The sequence below is a fragment of the Acomys russatus genome, chromosome 12 (assembly GCF_903995435.1).
Source record: "Acomys russatus chromosome 12, mAcoRus1.1, whole genome shotgun sequence".
NCBI classification, from domain to species: Eukaryota; Metazoa; Chordata; class Mammalia; order Rodentia; family Muridae; genus Acomys; species Acomys russatus.
This window is the reverse complement of record NC_067148.1, coordinates 21,178,633-21,203,599: the sequence shown is the minus strand read 5'-3', so window position 1 is coordinate 21,203,599 and position 24,967 is coordinate 21,178,633. Positions and strand designations below refer to the sequence as shown.

The 24,967-nt window shown below is 37.5% G+C and overlaps 1 protein-coding gene across 2 annotated transcripts in view; it reads left to right on the top strand.

The window, feature by feature from the left end:
• Window positions 1-1,020: 1,020 nt before the first annotated feature.
• Nyap2 (neuronal tyrosine-phosphorylated phosphoinositide-3-kinase adaptor 2) overlaps window positions 1,021-24,967 on the top strand; it is a 244,393-nt gene continuing 220,446 nt past the window's right edge. The window contains exons 1-3 of one of the 2 annotated variants that reach the window (XM_051153996.1): window positions 1,021-1,553; window positions 1,884-2,369; window positions 11,197-11,432. In XM_051153996.1, coding sequence (XP_051009953.1) covers window positions 11,212-11,432 — 221 coding nt within the window. In that variant the 5' untranslated portion in view covers window positions 1,021-1,553; window positions 1,884-2,369; window positions 11,197-11,211. Of the gene's footprint in view, window positions 1,554-1,725; window positions 2,370-11,196; window positions 11,433-24,967 lie in introns of those variants that run through there. The other variant, XM_051153997.1, reaches the window with a different exon arrangement.

Here is a 24,967-nt window from a genome sequence, read left to right as displayed (position 1 = left end):
TGTATATTATGGGTCTATAGAGTAATATAAAGTGTTGACTTTAATTCTCCCCAGATACATATATGCTATGCTAAAAAACAAATATTTAAAAATAGAACCATCCTAGTTGTCATTTAAGAATTAGGAAGGTGACCCGAAGTTTACTGCTATTATGGTTTGTCGGTGCATAAAGATATTTTCATAAGGAACTACTCAAGAATCGAGATGCTTAACTCTAAAGAAAGCAGCTTGCGAGCAGAAGCCATTTATGACAAAGTGAGGGGAAGTAGCATGAAAAAAATGTAGAGGCCACTGTGTAATAATATGGACGCATTTTTTTCTCACTAAAATCGATTCTAGCCCATATGAAGCTTAAACTGGCTTCCCACTGTTAGTTTTACCATAGCTCTACTTCATTTCTGCCTCCCACCAATTCTCCTCCTCCTACTTTCTTCCCATCCTTTCTTTAGTCCTTTGCTTCCTTTTTCTTCATGACTTGTCATAACACAGAATAAGACCATCATCTTGCACCATATTTTTAAAAAAAACCTCCTATATGTTTTAAAAGTCCACTTTCACCATATATTCTGAGAAAACAAGCTTAGACATTTGAATTTGTCACATATATACATATATATTCACACAAGTACATAAATATATTGTGTATGTGTGGGCACAATTGTGTACATATCTGTCAGTCACAGTGCATATCATACGTTATACACACGGATTCAGTGGAATATTAAGAAAAGAATTCAGATTCTCCTTGGGGAAGGCAAAAACTAGAATGACTTTAAAGCATTTCTGCAGTGATTTGGAAGGAGTTAGGAGCACATATGCCTAAATCACTGTACATTTGACTTTGGTTAAAACGTCGCAGTCAAAGGAGACCTTTGTTCTGTGTACGTGCACTGTGCGCGCTCTTTCCAAGTGGGCTAGTTTTGTTTTCATGCCATGGGAGCAGGTGGCATGAAGCTGTTTTGATGAGGTTAAAAGACTCCTCCCCCCTCTCCGCAAGCAGCAGCCTCAAGTACGTCAGCAGTAATTGTGTGCATGGCTCTGCTGTGCAGGGTGGGTGGAGGCAAAATTGATATCAAATAAGGGCATCAAACTGAGATCCGAGAGTTCCGTTTAAGTTGTTGCTCATTTTTATTAGCCCCACCAGGGTGAAAACCTTATAACGTAAAGCTCCTCCACACAAGAACTACAATTCTGGTGGATTTAAATTTTTCTCTCCAAAAAGGACTGATTTAGTGCTACATCGTGGATATAAATGAAGAGATCTCTTTATCCTTTTTTTATTTTGTTGTTGACAAGTCAGACTTTAGCTCAGTTAGATAAAAGAGAGAGGTTCTGTTGTTTGGATGTGAGGCCTTTAACGAGGATGGGAGCCCCCCGGGGAGCCGAAATCCGTGCTGCTTTCGGGGGTTTCTTGCCTTTCTTCAGTCATTCTTTCTCCTTTCCAGTGGGCCTAGGGTGTGGGAACTATCCAAGGTACTAGGATGCTGGCAGCTTTGCTGTTCAATGCAGGCGGATTGCAGAAGCAGAGGAGAGATTACTGCTTATTTCAGAAGGTACGTTCTTTGTTTCAGAATCCCTGATTAATCAGCAGCAGCAGCAGCAACAGACTAAGGCAGCTGGAGAGAAGAGAGAAGCAGGAAGGGAGGGGGGAGGAGGGGGAGACACAGGGAGAAAGAGAGAGAGAGAGAGAGAGAGAGAGAGAGAGAGAGAGAGAGAGAGAGAGAGAGAGAGAGCTGGTTGTCATGGGGGAGGGACGGTGCTACCAGCTAGGTTTTCCAAACCTTCTGTATGTATGCAACGAGAAAAAGCATCTTTGGGGCTGAAAGGAGACATTTAGAGAGGTTGTGTCTGATTTTTGTTTCCATGCGTTTTTGTCTTGACAGAACATGATCAAATGAGGTACCTTAGCCAGCTTGGTGATTGCTTCGGGTCTTGTAATCATCTGTGTAGCAAAGTGGGTAAAATCATTCAATTTCTTCCCTGCTGGACCTGGAAGGAGAGGGGCGCTGTGCTCATCCCCACCCATTAGCTATGCCCTCTTTTCTCCGAATGTCGATGTAAGGAAGCAAGCACCTCTCTTCTGCCACTGCATCTTCCCAGCAAACTTTAAAGGGCATTTCATCTCATAGAAAGAACATCGAACATGCTCTGATCTCTAGTGATGAAGAATCTTGGATTCGACACTTTTCCCAACCAGATATAGTGCACTTTAATTGAAGAAAAACTGAACTGAACATACAAGTCTATTTCTTATGGTGCTGGATTACTCCTACCGAACTGCCCTGAGACCAGCCTTGAGAGAGGGCTCTGAAAGACTCAAGTCACCTCCTGACTATTCCACTTAGCTCTCCCCCGGGACTTAATTTTTGGTATGTATCTCATTTTTTTTTCAGATTCTATAAGCATGCAAATTGAATTCAGAACTAAGGAGAGGAAGCAATTGGTTATGAAATGGGATTGATTTCAGTTAGGGATACTTAATGCTGAAGTTTGCATGTTTTCTTAGGTGGAGCAGAAAAAAGATGCAACATGGGCATCTACAGGGTTAGTGAGCCCCAGGCTATTTTTAATCTCTTACCCACTTAGTGATTACCATGGAAATGTTAAATGGATTTTCATTAGTAAAATAATCCATGCTGAATTATTAAAAGAAATGGAAGTGTTTTATGCCATTAATTGCTATTCACATTGTGTATGCTGTTATTTATTTAATTCCATACCATAAATATTTTACAATAGGCTCAGTTCATTGGTGTCATCAGTAAGAGTCCAGTATTTCATTCTTAGGGTGAAAAAAGATATACTCTTCTTCAAAAAAACAAAACCCACCAAATTGCTAGACATACTTTGAAGGTGAAACTGCTTATTTCTTGCAAATTTCAAATAGACATTTACCAGAAAATGTGTTTTAATACCAATCAATATTAGGAGAATTTCAGTAGTCTTACAAAATGTACATCTGCTGTGGAACTGTAGGTGGACTTGCTTAACTTGGGACATGCACTTATTTCATTGAAATAACTCCATTCTAATTTTTCAAACTACCCAGGAGTATTGAAATACTTGGAATGCAGGCATTTCACACCTGGGAAAATATAGCATTTAAAAATATTCATCTTTACTGAAAAATGCTAATATTGTTTTTGTACTAAAGGAGTATATTTACTTTTCTAAATGTAGTGAATCAATATAATGGCATTTAATAGAAAAGGTTATATGATATAATTTTGATAAATTTAGCAATCAAGAATTTATAATCAATAAACACAAATTGATGACTAGAGAGTAAGAACACAAGTTAATCTACCAAAATTTTACATTTTGGATACTCTCCAATTTACTGGATGTATTGTTAAGTGTCAGCTTAAAATTTAATGAGACAATGTAAGCCAGATATGTATAAATGTTTATGTTTTCTCTGAAAAGTAGAAAGTACTTTTGTACAACTCAGAGAAGAAGAAAATTATGTGAAGGACTTTAATATTTAGGAAATTGTGAAAGCCAAGCCCACCTGTGAAAAATACTAAAACTTTACAAGGGACAAGCAGAGTTATAAAACTCGAATTGTTTGTAAAGTTGTGCAGAAGTGCCAAATCTCAGGGAAAAGAATGGTGTCCATTGTTTAAAATCAATCTGTCAGCCATAGACTCCCAGCTCAATTAGGTGGCTTCCACTGTATCTCCAGTCAGCCGTCTATTACACTGACTGTATCTGCTTTGCAAATACTGCCTTGTAAGCGTCTGGAACCAATTGGCACTGCCTCTTTGCTTTACTCCCTAATATTAGAAGGGATGTATGCAATCTTTTGGGACTTTTGGTAAAAAGATACCATGACAGCCTGGAAGTTAGGGAAATGCCTGGTATGTGGTGCTACGGTATTCGTATGATCTGTGCCCACTTCCGAATTTGGGATGGAGATAGTAGAGAAAAACTCATTGCTAAGAAATCTGCTTTCTGAGAAAGAAGCAATCAATGCCTTTGTAGTTAGTCTTCTGGCTTTCTTGGTGGTAACTTCTTTCCTCATTTTGTGCAGAATGGCTTCATTTTGAGGACATTGAGAATGAGAATACGAATGTAACAATTTGTGGGATGGGGGATAGAATTTCAAGCACAGAACAAAATATGTCACACTAGAATTTGATAATTTATAAGACTTTTATTGCAAAAATTTGGTATCATTTGCATAGCTATGGGTTTTACTGTGCTATCCAGTTTTGAAGTACTAATCTAGGAAGTTAGCAAATTTTAGGTATGAATTTGCATATGTATTTAACATATGTATGTGAAGCCTGATTACTACTTATATTTTCACATGCAATGTGTGGGGTGTTGTTTTAGATTGGTGTAAGTATATGCAAATAATGTAAAATGGTTTCTATACTGGTGAACCATGTGACAACAGCACACAGCAACAAAACAGTCAAAATCACCTGGGGAAACTTTCATTGGACCTAAGCCCCTAGCATTCTCCATCTTAGGGGAGATGCAATAATGAGAATGAGAAGGGAAACCAAATTTTAATAACTCAAATTCCAGAAGCTTCATATAGCATTAAAACAAGTACACTTTTAAAACCTCAAAAATATATAAAGAGTAGAAACTAGGGATCTTACACCATCCTCAAGTAGATTAAAACATAAATAGGAAGGAAGGGTAAAATATCCAGCCTTGCATAAATGCATTTCTTCTTGCCTATGTAGTATGATATTTCAGTATATCATAAAGCACATTACAACAACAGCATGAAAAGAACTTTACTTTATTCTGGTCATGAAAATATCTAGCAGGACTTACCATGCCCTAAAGTATGGAAATTCTTACGAGATTTTAAATATGGAGGAAACAATTCAAACCAAGTCAGACTGTTTTTCATTCTTAGCCACTCAAAATAAGCGGCAGAATTAAGATTAAAGAAGTTGTCGCCACTCTGTATCTTGAAAAAGCTGAATCTCATATAGAGAGCAGCTTCGTTTTAGAAATTTGGGGTAAAGAGTTTAGGGAAAAACAAAAGCCATCAAAGACCAGGAGACTAGTGCACTGGTTCAATCAGAGGATGCTGTTACATTTAGAACTTTGCCCTGAGTAAGTAGAACTCAAGGTTCACCACAGGGCTCAGTCTTACTGAGTGAGTGTGCGGCTCCAACAAGCCCACCCTTACATAGCTGGAGTGGGGAGATACAGTAATGCAGGAGGTTACACTAAGTAAAGAAGTGGTTCTAAACGTTAAACAAAGGGAAGAGAGATGCGTAGACATAGATAAAACAAACAAACAAACAAACAAACCAGAGAGCCTGAAGATTCATTTGATTCCCTTGTGTAACTTCTCTCCCATACTAACATGTGTCTTTGAGGAACTCACATCATGAGTTGGTGCCATATTAAATAGATCCTGTGAACAGACACTACAAACAGTGGGTTTCTTCACTGATGGAGGAAAATACCACACAAGCACGTAATCTTGGTGAAATTTGCATTCATTTACTTTAAAAAATGTTCCTTATTTAAATTTCTCTTTAATACTAAGTATTACATAATGGTTTGGATCTTGAGTTTATTATCTTGTAATAGCTACAAAAAGAGAAAAAGAAAATGGGAATTTCAAAATTTTATATTTCTATCAATTTCATTTGAAAATACATATTTTTTGCTCTGTGTGTTTGGATAATGAGAGTTTTATTTCTGTGGGAATATTTGTGAAGGATTAATATCACTATCAGCTCTAGATTCAACAATGGTAAAAAACAATGATGGCTGTATTATTAAAAATATAATATATGTAGAAAACTCAATATGAAGATAAATGCTTAGCTTAATTTCTTTTGGTCATTGTAAGAATTTAATTGGTGCATTTTAGTTAAGACAAGCCTCAAATTTTAGAAAGTGGCACAATATAACACTGCAGTCTTTATGAAGGGTGTGGTCAACAGGCTACCCATAACAAAGCGAAATAATAGTATAAGATGAAAGCTGAAAAAATTGTTATCCACTTTAATTTTTAACACACTGTCAGTAGCTTTGTAAGATCAGATGTGATTGTAGACATAGTAATCTAAATATTAGACCTAAGTATTTCCAGACAGAATCTCTGGAAATGCAGAGCATAGAAGTATAGCAGAACATACAATAAAGACCTTTATTTTGCTGTGTATTGTATGGGATACTAAACTTATTATTTATCTACCATCCCAGGGGAATCCCTGATATAATTATTAATTCCAATAAACACATACATAGAGCTGCACTATTTTGATCAGTGCTATGGCTTCTAAAGGAAGCATATCTACTCTCAGAATGAAGACACAACAATCCAAGAATATAGGTAGGCAGCAAAGTCTTTCATTTGTTTTAAACAAACAATGGGTACACAAAACTATTGTTGGCCATAGGAAGGCAGAATCTCTCCTTCAACATTATTCATTCTGTTGTTGCTGTAACTAATCCAAATCCAAACAAGAGAGGTGGCTAGTTATTGAGGAAATACCAAAGATGCTACCTAGAATACAGAAACCCAGTTGCCTTTCAACAGTGTATACTAAAAATACCTACTAAGGAATTCACTGTCTGTTTAAACAGATTTGCAGTTCAAGAGGCAGGAAGTACAATCAAGTCTTTGATGAGCTCAACATGGAGCATGCCTTGATCAATGTCTATCTGATCCATAAGCGTGCATTCTGAGAACACAGTCATGAGTATCTAGATGGGTGTTTTTGCTCATATAGCAAATGGTAGTAGTTGCAACAAGGTAGACAACACAGAGTTAAAAAATTTTTGCTGAATATGTTCACTGTGACAGTGATATGATTCATTCCTCTGAAAAATATCCTTTAGTTTGGAAAGGCAAAGTTGAAAAGTTAGGGGTAGAGTGAGCTTTGTGGTCCATAGAGCCAAGTGTCTTTGTTCTCTTTTCTTTTCTTTTCTTTTCTTTTCTTTTCTTTTCTTTTCTTTTCTCTTCTTTTCTTTTCTTTTTTTCCTTCCTCCTCCTCTTCCTCCTCCTCTTCCTCCTCCTCCTCCTCTTCTTCTTCTTCTTTCTTCTTCCTCCTTTTAAGATATGGACAATGGGAGTGGGCATGGATAAGTGCCTTGATCACAAATTATTTGGCTAGTAAAGAAATAAATTAACTTCTAATTTGGCCCCCCAGATGTAGAACTGTGGTTAAGGAAGTGGTATTATCTTAAATATTCTTATGCCTATCTATTTCAAAGTAAAATTAGCTTCTCAAGAAGCCATTCTGTTAAATAGAATAATTTCCACAGTTATGAATTGGCCTTATGACCCCAGTTCCATCTTCAGATCCTACAGGTGGTAGGAGAAAATGGGTTAGTAAGAATTGACCTCTAACGTCTACATTCATGCTATAGCAAGCATGTCTGAACACAAACACACATACATGCACATGAGCACTTCCACAATCATACACACAAATATCCAAATATAAAGATTCATATATACATACACACATAAACAAAATCAGTCAATAATCATTTTAAAACAAGTTTAATTTAAATATCAATTGAGAGTGAGTGACATATGGCAGATGGTTCATCTGGTAAAGGCGCTTGCCACCAAGCCTGAGAATCTGAGCTGTACCCCCGGAATCCACATGAAGGAACATAATAGCCAGTTTCCTCAAGTTGTTCTCTGATGCCAATGTGGAAGTTGTGGCATCATATACCCCTCAAGATGAGACCTGGTGGACTGTGGTCAGATGTTGGGGGAGGAGGGCACCCTCTGTCAGAGGTCTAGAAGAGAGGAATGGGGTGGGAGAGGGAGGTGATAACAATCAAGATATAATATAAATTTATAAATAAATTATAATAAATAAAAATGAATAAATAAAAATAAATCCACCAATGACTATAACAAAAACATTTATTTTAAAAGAGTTGGTGAAAGGCTGTACTAGAACCATCAGCATCTGGCTTATTGAACACACACATATATATTTTTAAACCAAATCCTCATGACATATTCCATTTCAACTGTCATCATTGTTTTTATGTGAAGTGAAGCTTAAAATCATTAACGCAAAACCATAGACCTAGAAATTATTTATTTGAGTTTTTAGAGCACGTGGGAAAATTTTCACCTGTGCCTACATGACTTCTTCAGAGCCCCATACATCACATACTAATATCCATGGGGAATAGAAAACAAAAGACATGAATTTAATCCTTAATAGGATGCTAATTTTGCTTTAAAGACCATGTGCAAATGTTGAGAAGTTGAACCTATTTATCCTACACAATAGTAGAAATAAGGAATGCATGGCCAGCTAGTGATGTAAACAGTCCAGAATCAGATGGGATGTAATTATTCATTCCAGTCTTCTACTGCAATATGACATCTAGAAGATTATAATGTGACATTCATCATGACCTTATTTGTAACAGGTGACGAATAGGATATTAAATAAATGGATAATCATATGACAAATGCCTTCCTAGAGGCAGGTATGGGTACATAAATTAATATGCAGCCAAGACTTATAATACAAAGTTTGACTTGATTATATGGTTGATTTTCATATAAAAATCAACATGAGTTTAAAAAACCTATCCTATGTATAAACATTTTGCAATAATATTATTTCAGATTTTCTTAGAACAATAATAATTTAAACTTCATATAATTTGAAAGACTATTGACAAAGACAATTAATGTTCAGAAACAATCAGCAAACCTTGTTAATAATCATAACATGTAAATTGTGTAAGAATCAATGGAATTGGTAGAAATCCTCAAAATAAATAAATAAATAAATAGAGTCTGTTGGATAATCATGCTTTTTGCAGCTTGGAAAAATGCAGTTTTGCTGGAGGGCAGAGCAGGAAGAATCATTCTAGCCTGAGGTGTTACCACTAGCATGCCTATAACAGTGAGTTGGCTTGCTTAACTTAGGCAACATTAATTGTCACAAAGTTAAGTTGGTTCTTTTTTTAGCCTGGAGTATCTGCTGTGGATGTTCTTGATGCAAGTGAATTCCTGGTGATGGCAATGCTTCAGATAGCTGAAAGAGACTTTTTTTTTTTTCATTTCTCTCACCAAAATGGCATTCATTCACAATATTAACTTGCTTATCTTCTAGGTGCCTTTCACTTAAGCATGTAGTCTGATGGACTGATGGAAAAACACAACTCCATTTGATTATATAGTTGGAATTTAAATACTATTCATCTCTAACCCTCTGGAGCTTAGAAATCAAATAAAACATAAGAAATTCAACATAAAAATTCAAAGCCAACAAACAACCTTCGGTTTCTAAAATGTCAAAGACAGGGAAATAATTTAAGTTCAGCATGTGATTTAAATTTGTGATAACTGGAAGCTAAAAAGCTAATACATTATGATACAAAGTGAGATTTCCATAACTATAACCAGGTTATGAAATAGGATTTTCATTTCAGAATGACTATGATATATACTTAAAAGGGAAGCTTTTTGACTTTTGCATCACATAGAAGGAATCAACATGTCTTTGATTATAAAATAATATAAATATTTGTTTGTTTAGAGACAGTGCCTGAACATGACAGACAGGTGTCTCATGCACTTGTATCAGTTTTCTACACTACAATGAATGCCAAGTTAAGAAACTTATTAACATAGAAGGTTAATTTTTTAGTTTTGTGTAATTTTGTACTTTATCATTGTTAAGGCATTTTTTTCTTGTGTTGAATACTTGGAAGTTATTCAAGACATGGTGATTTCTACACCTTGCCTGCCTAACCATCCATCCATCCATCCATCCATCCATCCATCCACCCATTTATTCCTCTTTCTGTTCATCCATCCATCCATCCCTTCATCCATCCACCATGCATCCATGCATCCATTCACTGAACCACAGAACCACTTCACATGGATATTGTTGCCGAGCTTCTTTATTAATATCATGATAGTATCACACATCAATGCACTTCCAACTGCATAGTTCTGCTCTGCGTTCTTCATAAGACTCCCTCCTATTAATCACCAGCCAGGGGAGCTTTGTCTCTCTCACTTTACAGCTGGAAGCTGTACAGAGAGGCACTGGGTAAAAGTTCCATGTTTTAAAAATATGGCTTGATCTGGCTTTAATTTGTCCATCATTGCTTCTGTGACTTCAGCTTTTAAAGCCCTTAGACCTTAGTTAGAAGTTCTATAGTGATGTCTAAGCTACTGCTGCTAGAGTGTGCTGAGGACATGTGTCATCCTGATAAGGCACAATGTGCATCATAGTAAATTATGACATGAGGCAATTATAGCAGTCCATTTTGAAAATAACACAGGGTCACAAGAGCATACAAATTAAATGTCAGATGTGCTTTTTCTTGATTGTTGTTATATTTTATATGGACATTTTACATTTATGCAATTTCACTTAAGTATTTAAAGAAAAATGTAATTCAGTTTTTCTCCTACATAGCATAATTTTAATTTAAAAATGCACAGGAAAGTCATTATGATAATGAAAATACAAAATTTGAATCTATGGAATTGCAACAACATATTTTGAGGAAGAAAACCATGACTGTAGCTACGTAAAACAAATATTTATCTTCAGATAGAATATTTATGCGTTCACAGGTGGCAGAGCAGAACTGTGGTCCTCTGACCTGCGGATGCCTCTGCTTAGATGGAGCATCTCATTCCCAAGTAACACTCATCTCATGTTATTTCAAATACTTGGTCACTTGTAGTTTCTAATGAGATATTCTCTTCAAGGGAAAACTTAAATTAAAATTTACAATCTTAATTTTGTATATGAAATTCAACTTCATTCAAGTGAACAGAGAGGCCTAAAATGACATGAATCTTTTTAAGCCTATTATTTTCATTAATGGTCTATAACTACTTTTTGCTTTAGCTCACCATAACTTAAATGCATTTTCAATACACTAATATATTTAGAGTGTAGGCATATATGCAAATGAGCACATGTGTGCCCTGGTGCATGTGTGGAGATCACAGGACAATTTGGAAAGCCAGTCGTGTTCTTCCACTCTATGAATTCTGGGACTTGTCAGAAAGCTACTTTACCCCTCCTTTACCCACTGAGCTATCTTGACGACTCTTAACTTAAATGTTATAACTCACTCACCAGAGCTGTGTATATCCTGAGGAGTCTGGTAATTCACTGGAGGGTTGGGAGGACAAAATCTTAGGGACAAAGCTTAACAACTTTGCTAAGGGTATGATGTGTTGTCAATCTGCAGAAAACATCCATTTCCATGATACCCTCCAAGATGATGAGTGTGAATCCTGAAGATGACCCTTTGGACACTTTTCTCCAGTATATTGAAGACATGGGAATGAAGGCATACGATGGCCTGGTTATTCAAAATGCGTCTGACATTGCTCGCGAGAATGATCGCTTGAGAAATGAAACAAATCTGGCCTACCTGAAGGAGAAGAATGAGAAACGGCGAAGACAGGAAGAAACAATCAAACGGTAAGTACAAAGCAGTGCATTCCGTGAGGGGGATTTACAAATTCTGCTAGGACTGTGTTGCTAACACCTGGCCAAGCAGGGGCTGGTCAGACTCTTGGCCGGATACATAAGTCAAAGAGACACCTGAACTCTACCAAAGCTCCTCCTTCCTGCTGACATTTCGTGGCCTTCATTGCCAACAGTTACTTGCCTGTGCTTTGTGCATATGTAGGTACAGATGGGATGAGGAGAGAATCCAATTTTCTCCCCCATCAAAGCTTGTGTTGAACAACCTCTTAGAAAAAGCACCAGGGAGCACAGACGCATTTTTAACAGCCAGCGTTTTATGAGACTGTCCACCTTTAATGGCCTATGTTTATGGTTCTTACCTTAAAATAGAGTTCATCTGTTTCCTACAATATGGCCAAGACTGGTGAATAATTAGACGTGCATGAGCCTCTGAAGGCAGTTGGAATCCTTGGTGTATGATCCTGAGCAATTTTATGGCAATTACGCCTCTTGGTTTGGTACCTAGGGTCCCGAGTTTGTTCAAATGAAACTGGTTTCATGATGTAACACCTACTGGTGGCAAGCCAATGAGTCCCAGACTGCAAGCCTTCAAACAGAGGTTAAACTCCTAGTGTGTGCACACAAAGGGACACACAACTCTTGTTTTTTTATAGAAAACTAAAGCATGGTTGTTTGTATGTGTGTGTGTGTGTGTGTGTGTGTGTGTGTGTGTGTGTGTGTGTGTCTTTCCCTGCAGTCACACACCGGGCTTTATGGAATCCTGTTTTACTGTTGGAATTGATTTGCCAAGTTCAAAAATTCAAAATGTAGGAAATTGCTTCCTTCTGTTATCTGCATGACTGAACAGTGAGAGGATGTTTGGATAGTTCATAGAAGATTTTCCACCTAATATATGATTTACATACTCTCTGGGAAGATTATGATATTAAGGAAATGAAAATATTTTTTCAAGTTCAATTATTTAGGCTGTAAAGAGGCGAGGCAATGTTGCATGAAACTAGTAATTTGAAGAAAATGTTTTACATGTTAGAGAAAGATGGAGGGAGGAGAGAGGAGGAGTGGAGTTAAAGAGTAGGGAGGGAAAGAGAGAACTAGAAAGAGATGTTTTAGAAGACAATGTTGAAAGGGGACACTGTTTTACCACTGGATTATTCAAATTTTCACAACATTTTTCCTGTTAACATCTCTGACAGACTTCTGCATGTATATCAGTGTTTTCCCTTACTTTAATTTTGAATGTTGAGTTTTTAAAAATTCAAAGGAAAGAAGATAGGTTATGTGATTTCTAGAGAATCACAGCAGTATAATCAGAAGTTTTCTAATCTTGTGGTTGAAAATTACCAATTAAATATTGTAAATGTGAGCATGCAGACTTATTTACTGCAATATCCTGTTGGTCCCTGAGAGTGCCACCACGTACACATCTGTCCCACTACTTGTGGTTCATTAAACGCCTTTAGTAAGTTTCCCTATAAATATCCAAACATAGTGACAGCAGAAGCGGCTAAGTTTTGAATGCTCTTCCTGGCATGTAGTTAGAGAGATGCAAAAAATGGAGTGGAAATCTGAAGTCTAAGGCACTTGGGAGCAAGTATCTAGATAGACGAAGATGCACCGAAGTCCTGTCCCTATGTGGTGCAGTGTCAGAGATGTGGTTCCATGAATGTGATCTCACTTTGCTGGACTAAGCAGACCACTTCCTAACACTACATTACAAAGTATAAATGATAGTGCAAGTCACTAATTGAAAAAAAAAAAAAAGAAAACAAAATTGTTTGTATTGACCTCCACCTTGTACGTTAGACTAAAATCTAGCATAGCTTGATATTACAATAAAAAACATACATAAGTTAACCCTCCTGGGGCTGGAAAGATGGCTCAGAGGTTAAGAGCACTAGCACTGCTTGCTCTTATGAAGGTCCTGAGTTCAATTCCCAGCAATCACATGGTGACTTACAACCATCTATAATGTGATATGATGCCTTCTTCTGGTGTATATTCAGGCAAAACACTGTGTACTTAATAATAAGTAAATCCTTTCTTAAAAAGTCAACTCTGTTGTTTGGTCTAATCAACAAGAACTAATGGTGGTTGGCTGCAGTAAAATTGGATAAAGCAGTTACATTCTGGGCACCGATGAGACTCAGTCACTGAGTAGGGAGAGTGAATGGCAAGGATCTTCTGGTTGATCTGCTATGTGGCGTTATTGCTTGAACTAGCAGGATGACATTTCTGCTTAATGAAATGGCGAAGACTGGAAGTGAAGCGAGGTTAAGGCAAATAGCAGGGAATGGGAGCCCATTTTGATGTGTAAGTGTTGAAAAGCCTTTTAGGTATACATTCTGGAGGGAGGCTTTGGATAAAAGACCCAGGACTTTGAGTAGAGATCAGAATAAGAGTTCTGTCCTGTGAGAGTGAGAATCACCTTGACCTGCCCATTAGTTTTTAAATCATAAGCTTACAAGACAACAAGGGACACCTAGGAATTAAATTTGAAAATGGTCAAACATGCAGGAATATTCCCCAGGGCACCTAAAACCTCATATGATAAGAACAGTGTAAGGGAGAAGCCAGCAGGCTTAGTCAGGGAGCCTCAAAGGAGGACTGAGCAATGTTAGAACCACAGCAGGAAGAGAGCCAGCAGGGAAAGAAACAGGGACAGACTTATTGAACTTGCCCTTTTTTCTGCCCTGCTAGAAGCTTCACTGTAGCTCCAGATGAAGAGTGGGTCAAACAGCAGGACCCAGAGGCTTGGGAAGGCTTTCAATATAACACAGAATGCCAGGGAAAAGACCAACGCACACAATTATCCCACTGCAGATCTGAAGGGGCAGGTCACAAAAGATCTACAGAAGTCAGCTCTCTAGGCATCACCTACACCCAGTAGAGACTGGATGATAATGTAGGAATGACCAAGTGCACATCAGCATGGGAACCATGGCACATCCCTCTAGACCCAGGCCGAGATTGAAGGCAATCATCCCAAATAACATTTAGTTCTTACCTCATAATGGTTGCATGTTTTAGGAATTAAAAGATATAGTATGTTTCTTCCTATTTATAACTCAGTTCTTCCTTATTCAATCCTGCCCAAAATCTTTTTCTGGAACTCTGGTTTAATGTGTAAGAATCTTGGAAGTGTAAGAATCCTATGCAAGCCCAAAATCATTGAAACTTCTCCAAATCACTTTTCCAGAAGCAAAACCCAAGAGAAGCAAAACGGCATAGAATTGATCGGAGAGGGGGTTGGAGATAAAAAAAAACAAAGTGAACAAAGCCAGAACAGCAATGGTTCTGTTTTGGGAGGAGTCTAAGAGCCTTCCTCACTGCCTTGTGAGAAGACTGGTTATGTCATCTCCTTAAACAATCTATTCTGGGTACCATAGTAATGTCTGAATTTGGTTTTATTTTGTGTCTATAAGGACCAGTGTTGTAGGTGTATGAAAATTTTCAAATGATGATACTCTTTGTCCATTGTGTGCTTTTTTTTGCATAATTTCAACATTCCTAATAAGAAGTTTCTACTATTCAGAAAGTCCATCAACTGGGTTCTATTCAAACATGCTTTTGAGGCTTTCTAGGATACTGACCTAGAACACCCATATTTAAGGTTAACACAAATTTCATTATATTTCTTTTTACCTTGCAATTAATATAAAGTAGAAAAATCTCAACAAGATATTAATGAATGCTCTAAATTTAATACAAATTACTTCATCTTTCTGCTGAATGCCTTCAAAATATATTCTGTGATTTTAATATATGGGATATAAATGCCAGAAATTCTAAAAGGCAGCACAGTTGACCTTGAAAAGGCATTGATGATAATTCTCTGTGAAATGCGCCAGTTGCAATTTCAAAAGTGTGCAGACTGCCAAGGCATGCTTAAAACATGGAAATAGGATTTCATGTGATTGAATTTCTGGACCACATATGGCTGAAATGCCTTTTGTGCTCAAGCTGGGGCGTCCAAACATGGAGGAGCCCTTAGACAAACGGCATCCTCCTTCCTGCCTCCGTGATCTAAGTCACTGAGGTTTTGTAAGCCCAGTTTCTTATTAAGTCCTTGTCACTGTTATCTTCTTTCTAACTTCTCTTCTATCTGTCAAATGAGATTCACCAAAAAGACTTGCTGGCGAAAAAGAAATACAAAATAAAGAAAAATTATGTACCTAGTAGTTTCAAGTGATATTTGGTAAGAAGGAAATACTTGAAGGAGAGAATTAATGAAAAATGAAAACAATTATTTCAGCGGTTCAATTGCTTATGCTATTCTAAATCTCAGTGGCTCTGTGCAGCCACTAGTAAATAAAATTTATTTTTACTAAGTAGCCCATAATTAAAATAAACATGCAAAACTACCTTTCAACAAGGTAGTTCATTCAAGAAGGGCTAGAATGCCCTAAATAGCCATACATATGGAGAAAGGTGAGGAACAAGCTTTTGTGGTTGGTGTGTGCAGTTATGGCCAATAAGAAGAGAGGAAGTAATGAATGACAGATAACCTGTGCGGCAGTATCTGCACACAGCTCTGGAAAGAGGCTTTCTTCAGAGGTCCTACGTTTATGAGCAACCCCTTGTTAGGTCATCAAATAAGGACATTCACTGAAGAAGATGAACAATCAAAAGACCATTTTACACAGCACAGGCACAGCAGGGCTCTGGGATTCCTTTTAAGCAAACTTATTTTTTGATTTCTGGAATTAGTCCTCACACCGTCCCATTTGGTTGTCTCAAAAACAATGTAAGAAGTAACTCCTCAATAATAGAAAAGAAGAAAACTTTCACATCTCTTCAACTATAGTTTTTACCGTAGGAAGAATTTGATTTGTTTTTCCTAATGAAAGAAACGCTACATTAGTGAAATTTCTCTAAACATTGTGAGTCTGGAAGACAGCTCTTGACTTCAGCAAAGTGGTTCTGACACAAAGGACTACTTAGGCTGATTACCAGTATCTCTATTCCCTGTGGATGTCCTCAGGGGATCTATATGAGGTTATATTTCCTCTTTAAAAGTGACAGTCAGAAATGGAATTAGATTACACACAACTCCCTTTAAAAAGACATGCAATTGTGTAATTCGTGTGTGCACTTGACTATGTGGACTTAAGAGTTTCAGATTTCCTGTTATGCAAAGAGAATCCGAAGACCACTACCATCCAGAGCTCTTGTAATTTTAGGAAGAAAATTGCAATAAATACAAAAACGTTAAATTTATTTTTTATTTGCTGATTCTCTAATACACCAGAAGGAAATGTTTGATATTGAATTTGTAAATCAGTTTATGTTATTTATATAAACCCATAGTTACACAGAGAATATTCATCAGGGAACTATGGTTAGTCACACAAATAGTCTTCAGTTAGTTTTGGCTTTTGGATTATACTTACAATATTGGGAGAGACGTTGTAATACTAGAGGAAATGGATTGATGTGCATTTTGCGAATACAATAACTACTCAATGTCACTTGAGCAGCCACTCTGGTCACATATAGCTCTCCTCAACAAACTGACTCTAACGCAGACATGCAATGTTGTGAAGGTCCTCATACATGTAGCAGAAAGAATACTAAGAGTATCATTCCGTAAGCAAAGTGAAGACACCTAAATGAACAAAAAGTTCAGAATCACAAGGCTCTACAGCTGGCCTTATAGTATAAAGAAATTATCTATAGGTGGCTCAGGGATAGCCTCTGGCTAGCCATCGCTTCTAGGCTTACAGGAGCGCTGGAGATAAGCCCTTAGCCATAGGCAGCTTGTCAGGGCCTGGGCAGCCAGGAATCTGTTGATCTGATCTGATGTGAGTTTCTGACCTAATTTTACTGTAGGGCTTAGTGCTCAGGCCAAGAAAACAAGGTTAATGTGTTGATATGGAGTGAGACTAAACAGCAGACACTCTCCTAGTAGCCCTCTCTAAATTTGGCTTCCTCTTGTGAGGGTGATTAATCCAAACCCCCTTTCTATCAGTCATTTTACAGTGCCACAAGCTGTTTTGTTTGCTTTAGGTGTAAAAAGCAATATATCTAGATTGTCTTTCCCTGAGTTGAATGAGATATACAAATGTAGCAGTAATTTGAGTTACTTTCCCTAATACTTAGGCTGGTTGTTGTTGTTGTTGTTGTTGTTGTAAATTTATAAAACTGCAGAATTAGAAGAAAAATTTCAGCAACCAGTCTTTTTTTTTTTTTTTATGAGTGCCTTTTTATTTATTTATTTATTTATTTACATTTTTTAATTAATTTATTCATATTTACATCTCGATTGTTAGCCCTTCCCCTATTTCCTCCCATTCTTCCCTCCCTCCCACTTCCCCCCCCCTTCTCCCCTCCCCTATGTCTGTGACTGAGAGAGACCTCCTCCCCCTATATATGCTCTTAGAATATCGAGTCTCTTCTTGGTAACTTGCTATCCTTCCTCTGAGTGCTGCCAGTCTTGATTATCCCTCGGTGGCTGTTCTTTTCTAAGCCAGAGACCACTTCTACAAGGATGGTCATATATACATCAACCTATTAAAGGTTTTCAGTGCAAGAGGTAGAAATTAATATTGTCGGATATCTGAAAACACTCTTGGGATATGCATTATGATGTTGGTGCTGCTATCCCACTGACTGCAGCAAGGGTCACCTCCTGTCCTAAGATGATTAATATATACCTCACAAATCATCAACTTGTGATTCACATGATGCTAATATTTGTAATGATGGTGGCTGGGAGCCCTACTTAAGTCACCTGCTAGCACAGACTAGAGCCCTCAGTAATGGAGTCTTCCAGAGCCCTTGCTTAGAGTTCGCCTATTTCAGGATCTCACACACTGATTTCAGAACTACTGGGTTGTTTGTCGCTTCTACTTCAATTATATCCTTGGCCCGGCACTGGCTTTATGCTTTAAGGCGATCAGTATCTGTTCTGTTCTGAAATAAACAGACAGATGCTCACAAGAGGAGGGGCTGTTTAGAACACAGAACGGGTAGTTCCCAGGATGAATTCTTCTGATGCAGAGGAAAGTCACTGTGGGGAACACACTTTCGGACCCCTAACTCCACGACAACCAAGAGACTTAAAGGAACGCCATCCCAAAGGGGAAGGTACTCTTTCCTTAAGGGTTAGTACTAAATCATTTATATATTTTTAAGGGGGGAGCTTACCATTTCCTAGCTAAGATTACTTTGTTGCATGATTTAAGCTATGGTAGGTATTCTCAACCTTTTATGTAAAGATGGCATTTATAAATGTTTAAAAATAACAAATATGGAAAAGAAATTATTGTGGAACTGGAATATAAAGCAGAGAATGCTTTTTTTTCTCTACTAAATGTGAAATAGCTCCTGGAGAACAAGTCTAATGTAATGAAATTGCCAGAGTAGAGCGTACACATGCTAATAAAATTGCCTCTGAGGCTTCGGTCCAACTTTGAGGTTGCCTGAAGAAAATGTCTGCATTACGAATGTATGGGTTACCTTAAAATTAATTATAATCGTAAGTTTATAGGAGGCAAATCAAACGTTCCCTCCATGAATTTCTTCTGGGGATGTATGCCTTTAGTTAAAAGTCATTCTCAGTGATGCTTACACTTGGAAATATTCATGGCCCTGCTGGAATATGGACATAGCCAACCTGCCAAGATGCAGTGGGTGGGGGAAATCTCCTTCACTTGTTCTTCAAAAACAAATACCTTCAACAAGATGATTTAAAAAACACAAACTAGGCCAACATTTAGAATCCGTTTTTTAATTAGTAAATTGCATTTTTGCTTTTGTTTGGGGGCTAGACAAAGCACTTAGTATATTCTGGTATTAGAATAAGAAATGAAGTGGCTCAGTGGAATCAAAATCAACATCACCGAGAAGTGATTTTTTTAATCAGGCTAAAATGTGTATGCGTATCACACAGCTATTTGGTGTTTATATTACTTTTTTCATTACTCCATTATTGAGTATCTTTTATGTCAACCATTACTCTCCATGCCTAGGTTAATGCAGTAACAAAGTTGTCAAAAAAAAAAAAAAAAAAAAAAAAAAAAAAAAAAAAAAAGGGAGGGGGAATTGCTCTTGAGAGATAGAGAGAGTACAGTTTAAACCAGGTTGTTGTGGCCATGTCAGATGGCCTGTCACATATAAAAAAGAACTGAAAGGGAGGGAGGAAGCCATGCTGTCAGGAGCAGTAGGATTTGAAGAAAAGGGGACACTAGGAAAAGAGGTCAGAGGAGCACCACTGTGAAAAGAGGAAAGTTAAAGGTGTGAATAGAAAAAGGCTGAGCCAGGGAGGTGGAGAAGGCTAGACAAACAAGTCAGGATGGTGTTGGATGGTCTGGGAGGGACCTTGGGTTTACTAACAGCACTTTAACTCAGAAAACTTGGCATGAAATGGGAAGCTTCTGTGGTCATTTGACACGAAGAATGAGAAATCTGACTCTAAGTGACAAGATGGCCTTGGTGTTCTGTGGATCAAAAAAGGGAGGGGCAGGTACTCCAGCTATAGACAGACACTGAGCTGAAGGAAGACTGTGCTGGGGAGGCAAGGAGCTGAGGTACAATTGTACACCTTTCTCAAAGGTAGCATAGGTAAAATGTATATCAGAGTGGATGTAGAGTGTGAGAGTACCATTCAGGGAAGATGGTAACATTACTGGGATTGAGGAGACAAGACAATAAATAGGTTAGTGGCAAAAGATGTCATACATATTAAGTTTCAAGTAACCACTGGGTTTCCAGAGTTTTAATAATATATGCATTATTTATGGTTAACTTTCAACAATTTGTAGGTATAAACTTGAAAAGATTTGTAGACATTTCAAATGTTTATAAAATTGCTAACAGGTACATGGATATATGCATACATATTTAAGCTCAAGGAAATGATGATAATAATGATAATGAAGAAGGAGAAGGAGAAGAAGAAGAAGAAGAAGAAGAAGAAGAAGAAGAAGAAGAAGAAGAAGAAGAAGAAGAAGAAGAAGAAGAAAATGTTGGACATACGGTCTATCTAACCTCATAACATTTTGTCAGTACAGTAATTTAAGTCATAAACTCCCCTATGGGAACTGAAACTTATATTCACTGAAGAGCAAATGAGGGCAAGCTTCTACATTAACTAGAAACAATTGACAATTGCCCAGCAGAATCAATTTTGTGTGTTTATTGCAGTCAGTGATCTTGATTCTCAGAGTTATGTGTTTCATTCACTGGAGGATTTCTCACGGAGGTTACAGCTAGTAATCCCAATCCTGTAGTTGAAGAAACTGGATAAGATACCAATGGAGGCCGGCATTACACTTGACATTTTCAAATGGGAACAACACCTTTATAAATGAGTAGATCCAATCATTACTACCATTGGTAATGTTACAGTCTTTTGGCAGCTGTGGAGAAATGAACAATTAGTCTGTTAATTGATGTATATAGGATACAATCTCTGTTCTAAGGTCTTTTGATAAACCTGTAATTTCTACCCCCCATTGCAAGTAGGAAATTTGGAGGCCTGCTGTGGTTGTAATCACAATGAAGCATAGCCCAACACTGTTGACGTTTGAGTGTCTAAATACATGATGACATGAAGGTCTATCTTGGCTAGATTTGGTGAGATCCATAGAAAGTTCTTCACTTGCTCTTAAATTTATTCATTTATTCTTTCCTGAGAAAAATTATATTTGTTTGGTTCGATTCTTAAAAGACAGAGCAGGTACCTATGCCATTTGGGGCTCATGCCAATACACAGCTGCCTAGAGCTGGCAGTCTCAGTGACTGAAAGCAGTATTGGTGATGTTGCTATGATTGTTTTCTGTAAGCACCATCATCCCTTCTTTTTCACATTAGACTGCTCCGATATTCATTACATATAGCTCCATATACAAAGATGCTATAGCTCTATCGAGGTTAGAACAAATAGAGAGACATCTCTGCTTTGGGCATTAGCAAATGACAGGCACAGCCCAAAGCTTCCAACTTTTTCATCCTGTTTCATCATATTCACGTATTTTGTTCTTTTCTATGAAATTCTTAAAATTACATGAGGAAAACTTGGTCATACAGATAGATTCAAAAGTATCCAGTCGGTGATGACTTTGAGTTTTATTAAACCACTAGTCAAGAGAAAGAATAAACTATCTCTAGTGAAGAGTAGGTTCCTAACCTTTATCAAGCTAAATTCTGATGTACTTTCCCAGTGTGATAATGTAGCATCATCTAACACAACACAGGATACTCAGAGTGCACTCAGCTAATCAATTTCCACGTGTTTTAAAGTAATTGCCTTGAACGTTTCCCTTCTTGGAGTATGAACAGCTAATATTAGGGTTATTTTCTTTTAATGAAATTCTATCCGTTCTGTCCAAATGCTGTAATATTCCTTTGCTATGGCTAAGGAGAATTCCTCAATCATGAATTATGAAGATAAAATAACTACCAAATATCTCAAGAGCTCACATCTAAATTGAAGTCTTTCACTACTTTGCATTTGGGTTCTTCTGGTGTGTTTTAAGTACTAGAGTGTAAGATGGAATCTCAGAGTTGTTTTGATTTGCATTTCCCTGATGACTAAGGAGGTGGAGCATTTCTTTAAGTGTTTCTCAGCCATTTGATATTCCTCTGTTGAGAATTCTCTGTTTAGTTCCAAGCCCCATTTCTCAATTGGGTTATTTGGTTTGGTGGTGTTTAATTTCTTGAGTTCTTTATATATTTTGGATATTAGACCTTTGTCAGATGTAGGGTTGGTGAAGATCTTTTCCCACTCTGTAGGCTGTCGCTTTGTTCCCTTGACAGTGTCTCCTGCCTTACAGAAGCTTCTCAGCCTCATGAGGTCCCGTTTTTTAATGGGTGACATTAAGGCCTGGGCCATTGGTGTTCTGTTCAGGAAGTTGTCTCCTGTGCCAATATGTTCCAGGCTCTTCCCCACTTTTTCTTCTAAGTGACGTAGTGTCTCTGGTTTTATGCTGAGGTCTTTAATCCACTTAGATTTGAGTTTTGTGCAAAGTGACAAATATGGGTCCAGTTGCATTTTTTTACACACAGACCTCCAGTTAGACCAGCACCATTTGTTGAAGATGCTATTCTTTTTCCACTGAATGGATTTGGCTTCTTTGTCAAAAATCAAGTGACCATGTGTGTGGATTCATATCTGGGTCTTCGATTTGATTCCACTGATCAACCAGCCTGTTGCTGTGCCAGTACCATGCTGTTTTAATTACTATTGCTTTATAGTACAGTTTGAGATCAGGTATGGAGATTCCTCTGGAGCACCTTTTATTGTACAAGATTGTTTTAGCTATTCTGAGTTTTTTGTTTTTCCATATGAAGTTCAGAATTGAACTTTCAATGTCTTTAAAAAATTGTGTAGGTATTTTGATAGGGATTGCCTTGAATCTGTAGATTGCTTTTGGTAGGATGGCCATTTTTACTATGTTAATTCTCCCTATCCATGAGCAAGGACGATCATTCCATCTTCTCAGGTCATCTTCAATTTCTTTCTTTAGAGTTTTGAAATTTTTTTCAAACAAGTCCTTCACTTGCTTAGTTAGAGTAACTCCTAGATATTTTATATTGCTTGTGGTTAATGTGAAGGGTGTGGTTTTCCTAATTTCTTCTTCTGCAAGCTTGTCATTTGTGTACAGGAAGGCTACAGACTTTTTTGAGTTAATTTTGTATCCAGCCAATTGGCTGAAGGAGTTTATCAGCTGTAGGAGTTCTCTGGTGGAATTTTGAGGGTCACTTATGTATGCTATCATATCATCTGCAAATAGGGATAATTTGATTTCCTCCTTTCCCATTTGGATACCCTTGATCTGCTTTTGTTGTCTTATTGCTCTGGCTAGAACTTCGAGTACTTTATTGAAGAGATATGGAGAGAGTGGGCGGCCTTGCCTTGTTCCTGATTTTAGAGGTATTTCCTTGAGTATCTCACCATTTACTTTGATTTTGGCTATTGGCTTGCTGTATATAGCCTTTATTATGTTGAGGAAAGTGCCTTGTATCCCCGATCTCTCTAAAACTTTAAACATGAATGGGTGTTGGATTTTATCAAATGCCTTCTCTGCATCCAAAGAGATGATCATGTGGTTTTTTATTTTCAGTTTGTTTGTATGGTGGATTACATTGATGGATTTCCATATATTAAACCATCCCTGCATGCCTGGAATGAAGCCTACTTGGTCATGATGGATGATATCTTTGATGTGCTCTTGTATTCATTTTGCCAGTATTTTATTTAGTATTTTTGCATCGATGTTCATAAGAGAAATTGGTCTGAAATTCTCTTTCTTTGTTGAGTCTTTGTGAGGTTTAGGTATCAATGTGACTATGGCCTCATAGAATGAATTTGGTAATTTTCCATCCATTTCTATCTTTTGGAGTAGCTTGAATAGTATCGGTATTAGCTCGCCCTTGAAGGTCTGGTAGAATTCTGCACTGAAACCATCTGGCCCTGGGCCTTTTTTGGTTGGGAGACCATCGATGATTCCTTCTATTTCTGTAGGGGAAATGGGACTATTTAGCTTGTTTATCTGTTCTTCACTCAACTTTGGCAAGTGAACTTGATCAAGAAAATCATCCATTTCCCTTAGATTTTCAATTTTGTGGCGTATATGCCTTCAAAGTAGGATCTTATGATTCTTTGTATTTCTTCAGTGTCTGTTGTTATGTCTCCCTTTTCATTTCTGATTTTGTTGATTTCAATACTGTCTCTCTGCCTTTTAGTTAGTTTGGCTAACGGTCTGTCTATCTTGTTGATTTTCTCAAAGAACCAGCTCTTGGTTTTGTTGATTCTTTGGACTATTTTCTTAGTTTCTAATTTGTTAATTTCAGCCGTGAGTTTGATTACTTCCAGACATCTACTCCTCTTGGGTGTTTCTGCTTCTTTTTTCCTAGGGCTTCCAATTGTGTCGTTAAGATGCTTATGTGCGATGTTTCCAATTTCTTTTTAAAGGCGCTTAGTGCTATGAATTTTCCTCTTAGCATTGCTTTCAGTGTATCCCACAAATTTGGGTATGTTGTTCCTTCATTTTCATTGAATTTCAGAAACTCCTTGATATCTTTCTTTATTTCTTCTCTGACCCAGGTGTCATTTAGCAGAGAGCTGTTTAGTTTCCATGTACGTGTAGGCTTTTTGTTATTTCTGTTGTTGTTGAATTGCAGCCTAAGAGCATGGTGATCGGATAGGATACAAGGTATCATTTCAATCCTCTTGTATCTGTTGAGGCTTGCTTTGTGACCTACGATGTGATCAATTTTGGAGAAGGTTCCATGGGGTGCAGAGAAGAAGGTGTATTCTTTCTTGTTTGGGTGAAAGGGTCTATAGATATCTGTTAGATCCATTTGACCCATGGCATTGGTTAATGATGTTATTTCTCGGCTTAGTTTCTGTTTCAATGACTTATCCTTCAGTGAGAGTGGGGTGTTGAAGTCTCCCACTATTATTGTGTGGAATCGATGTGTGGTTTAAGCTTTTTTAGCAGATCTTTTACAAATGTGGGTGCCCTTGTATTGGGAGCATAGATGTTCAGAATTGTGATGTCATCTTGGTTGACTTTACCTTT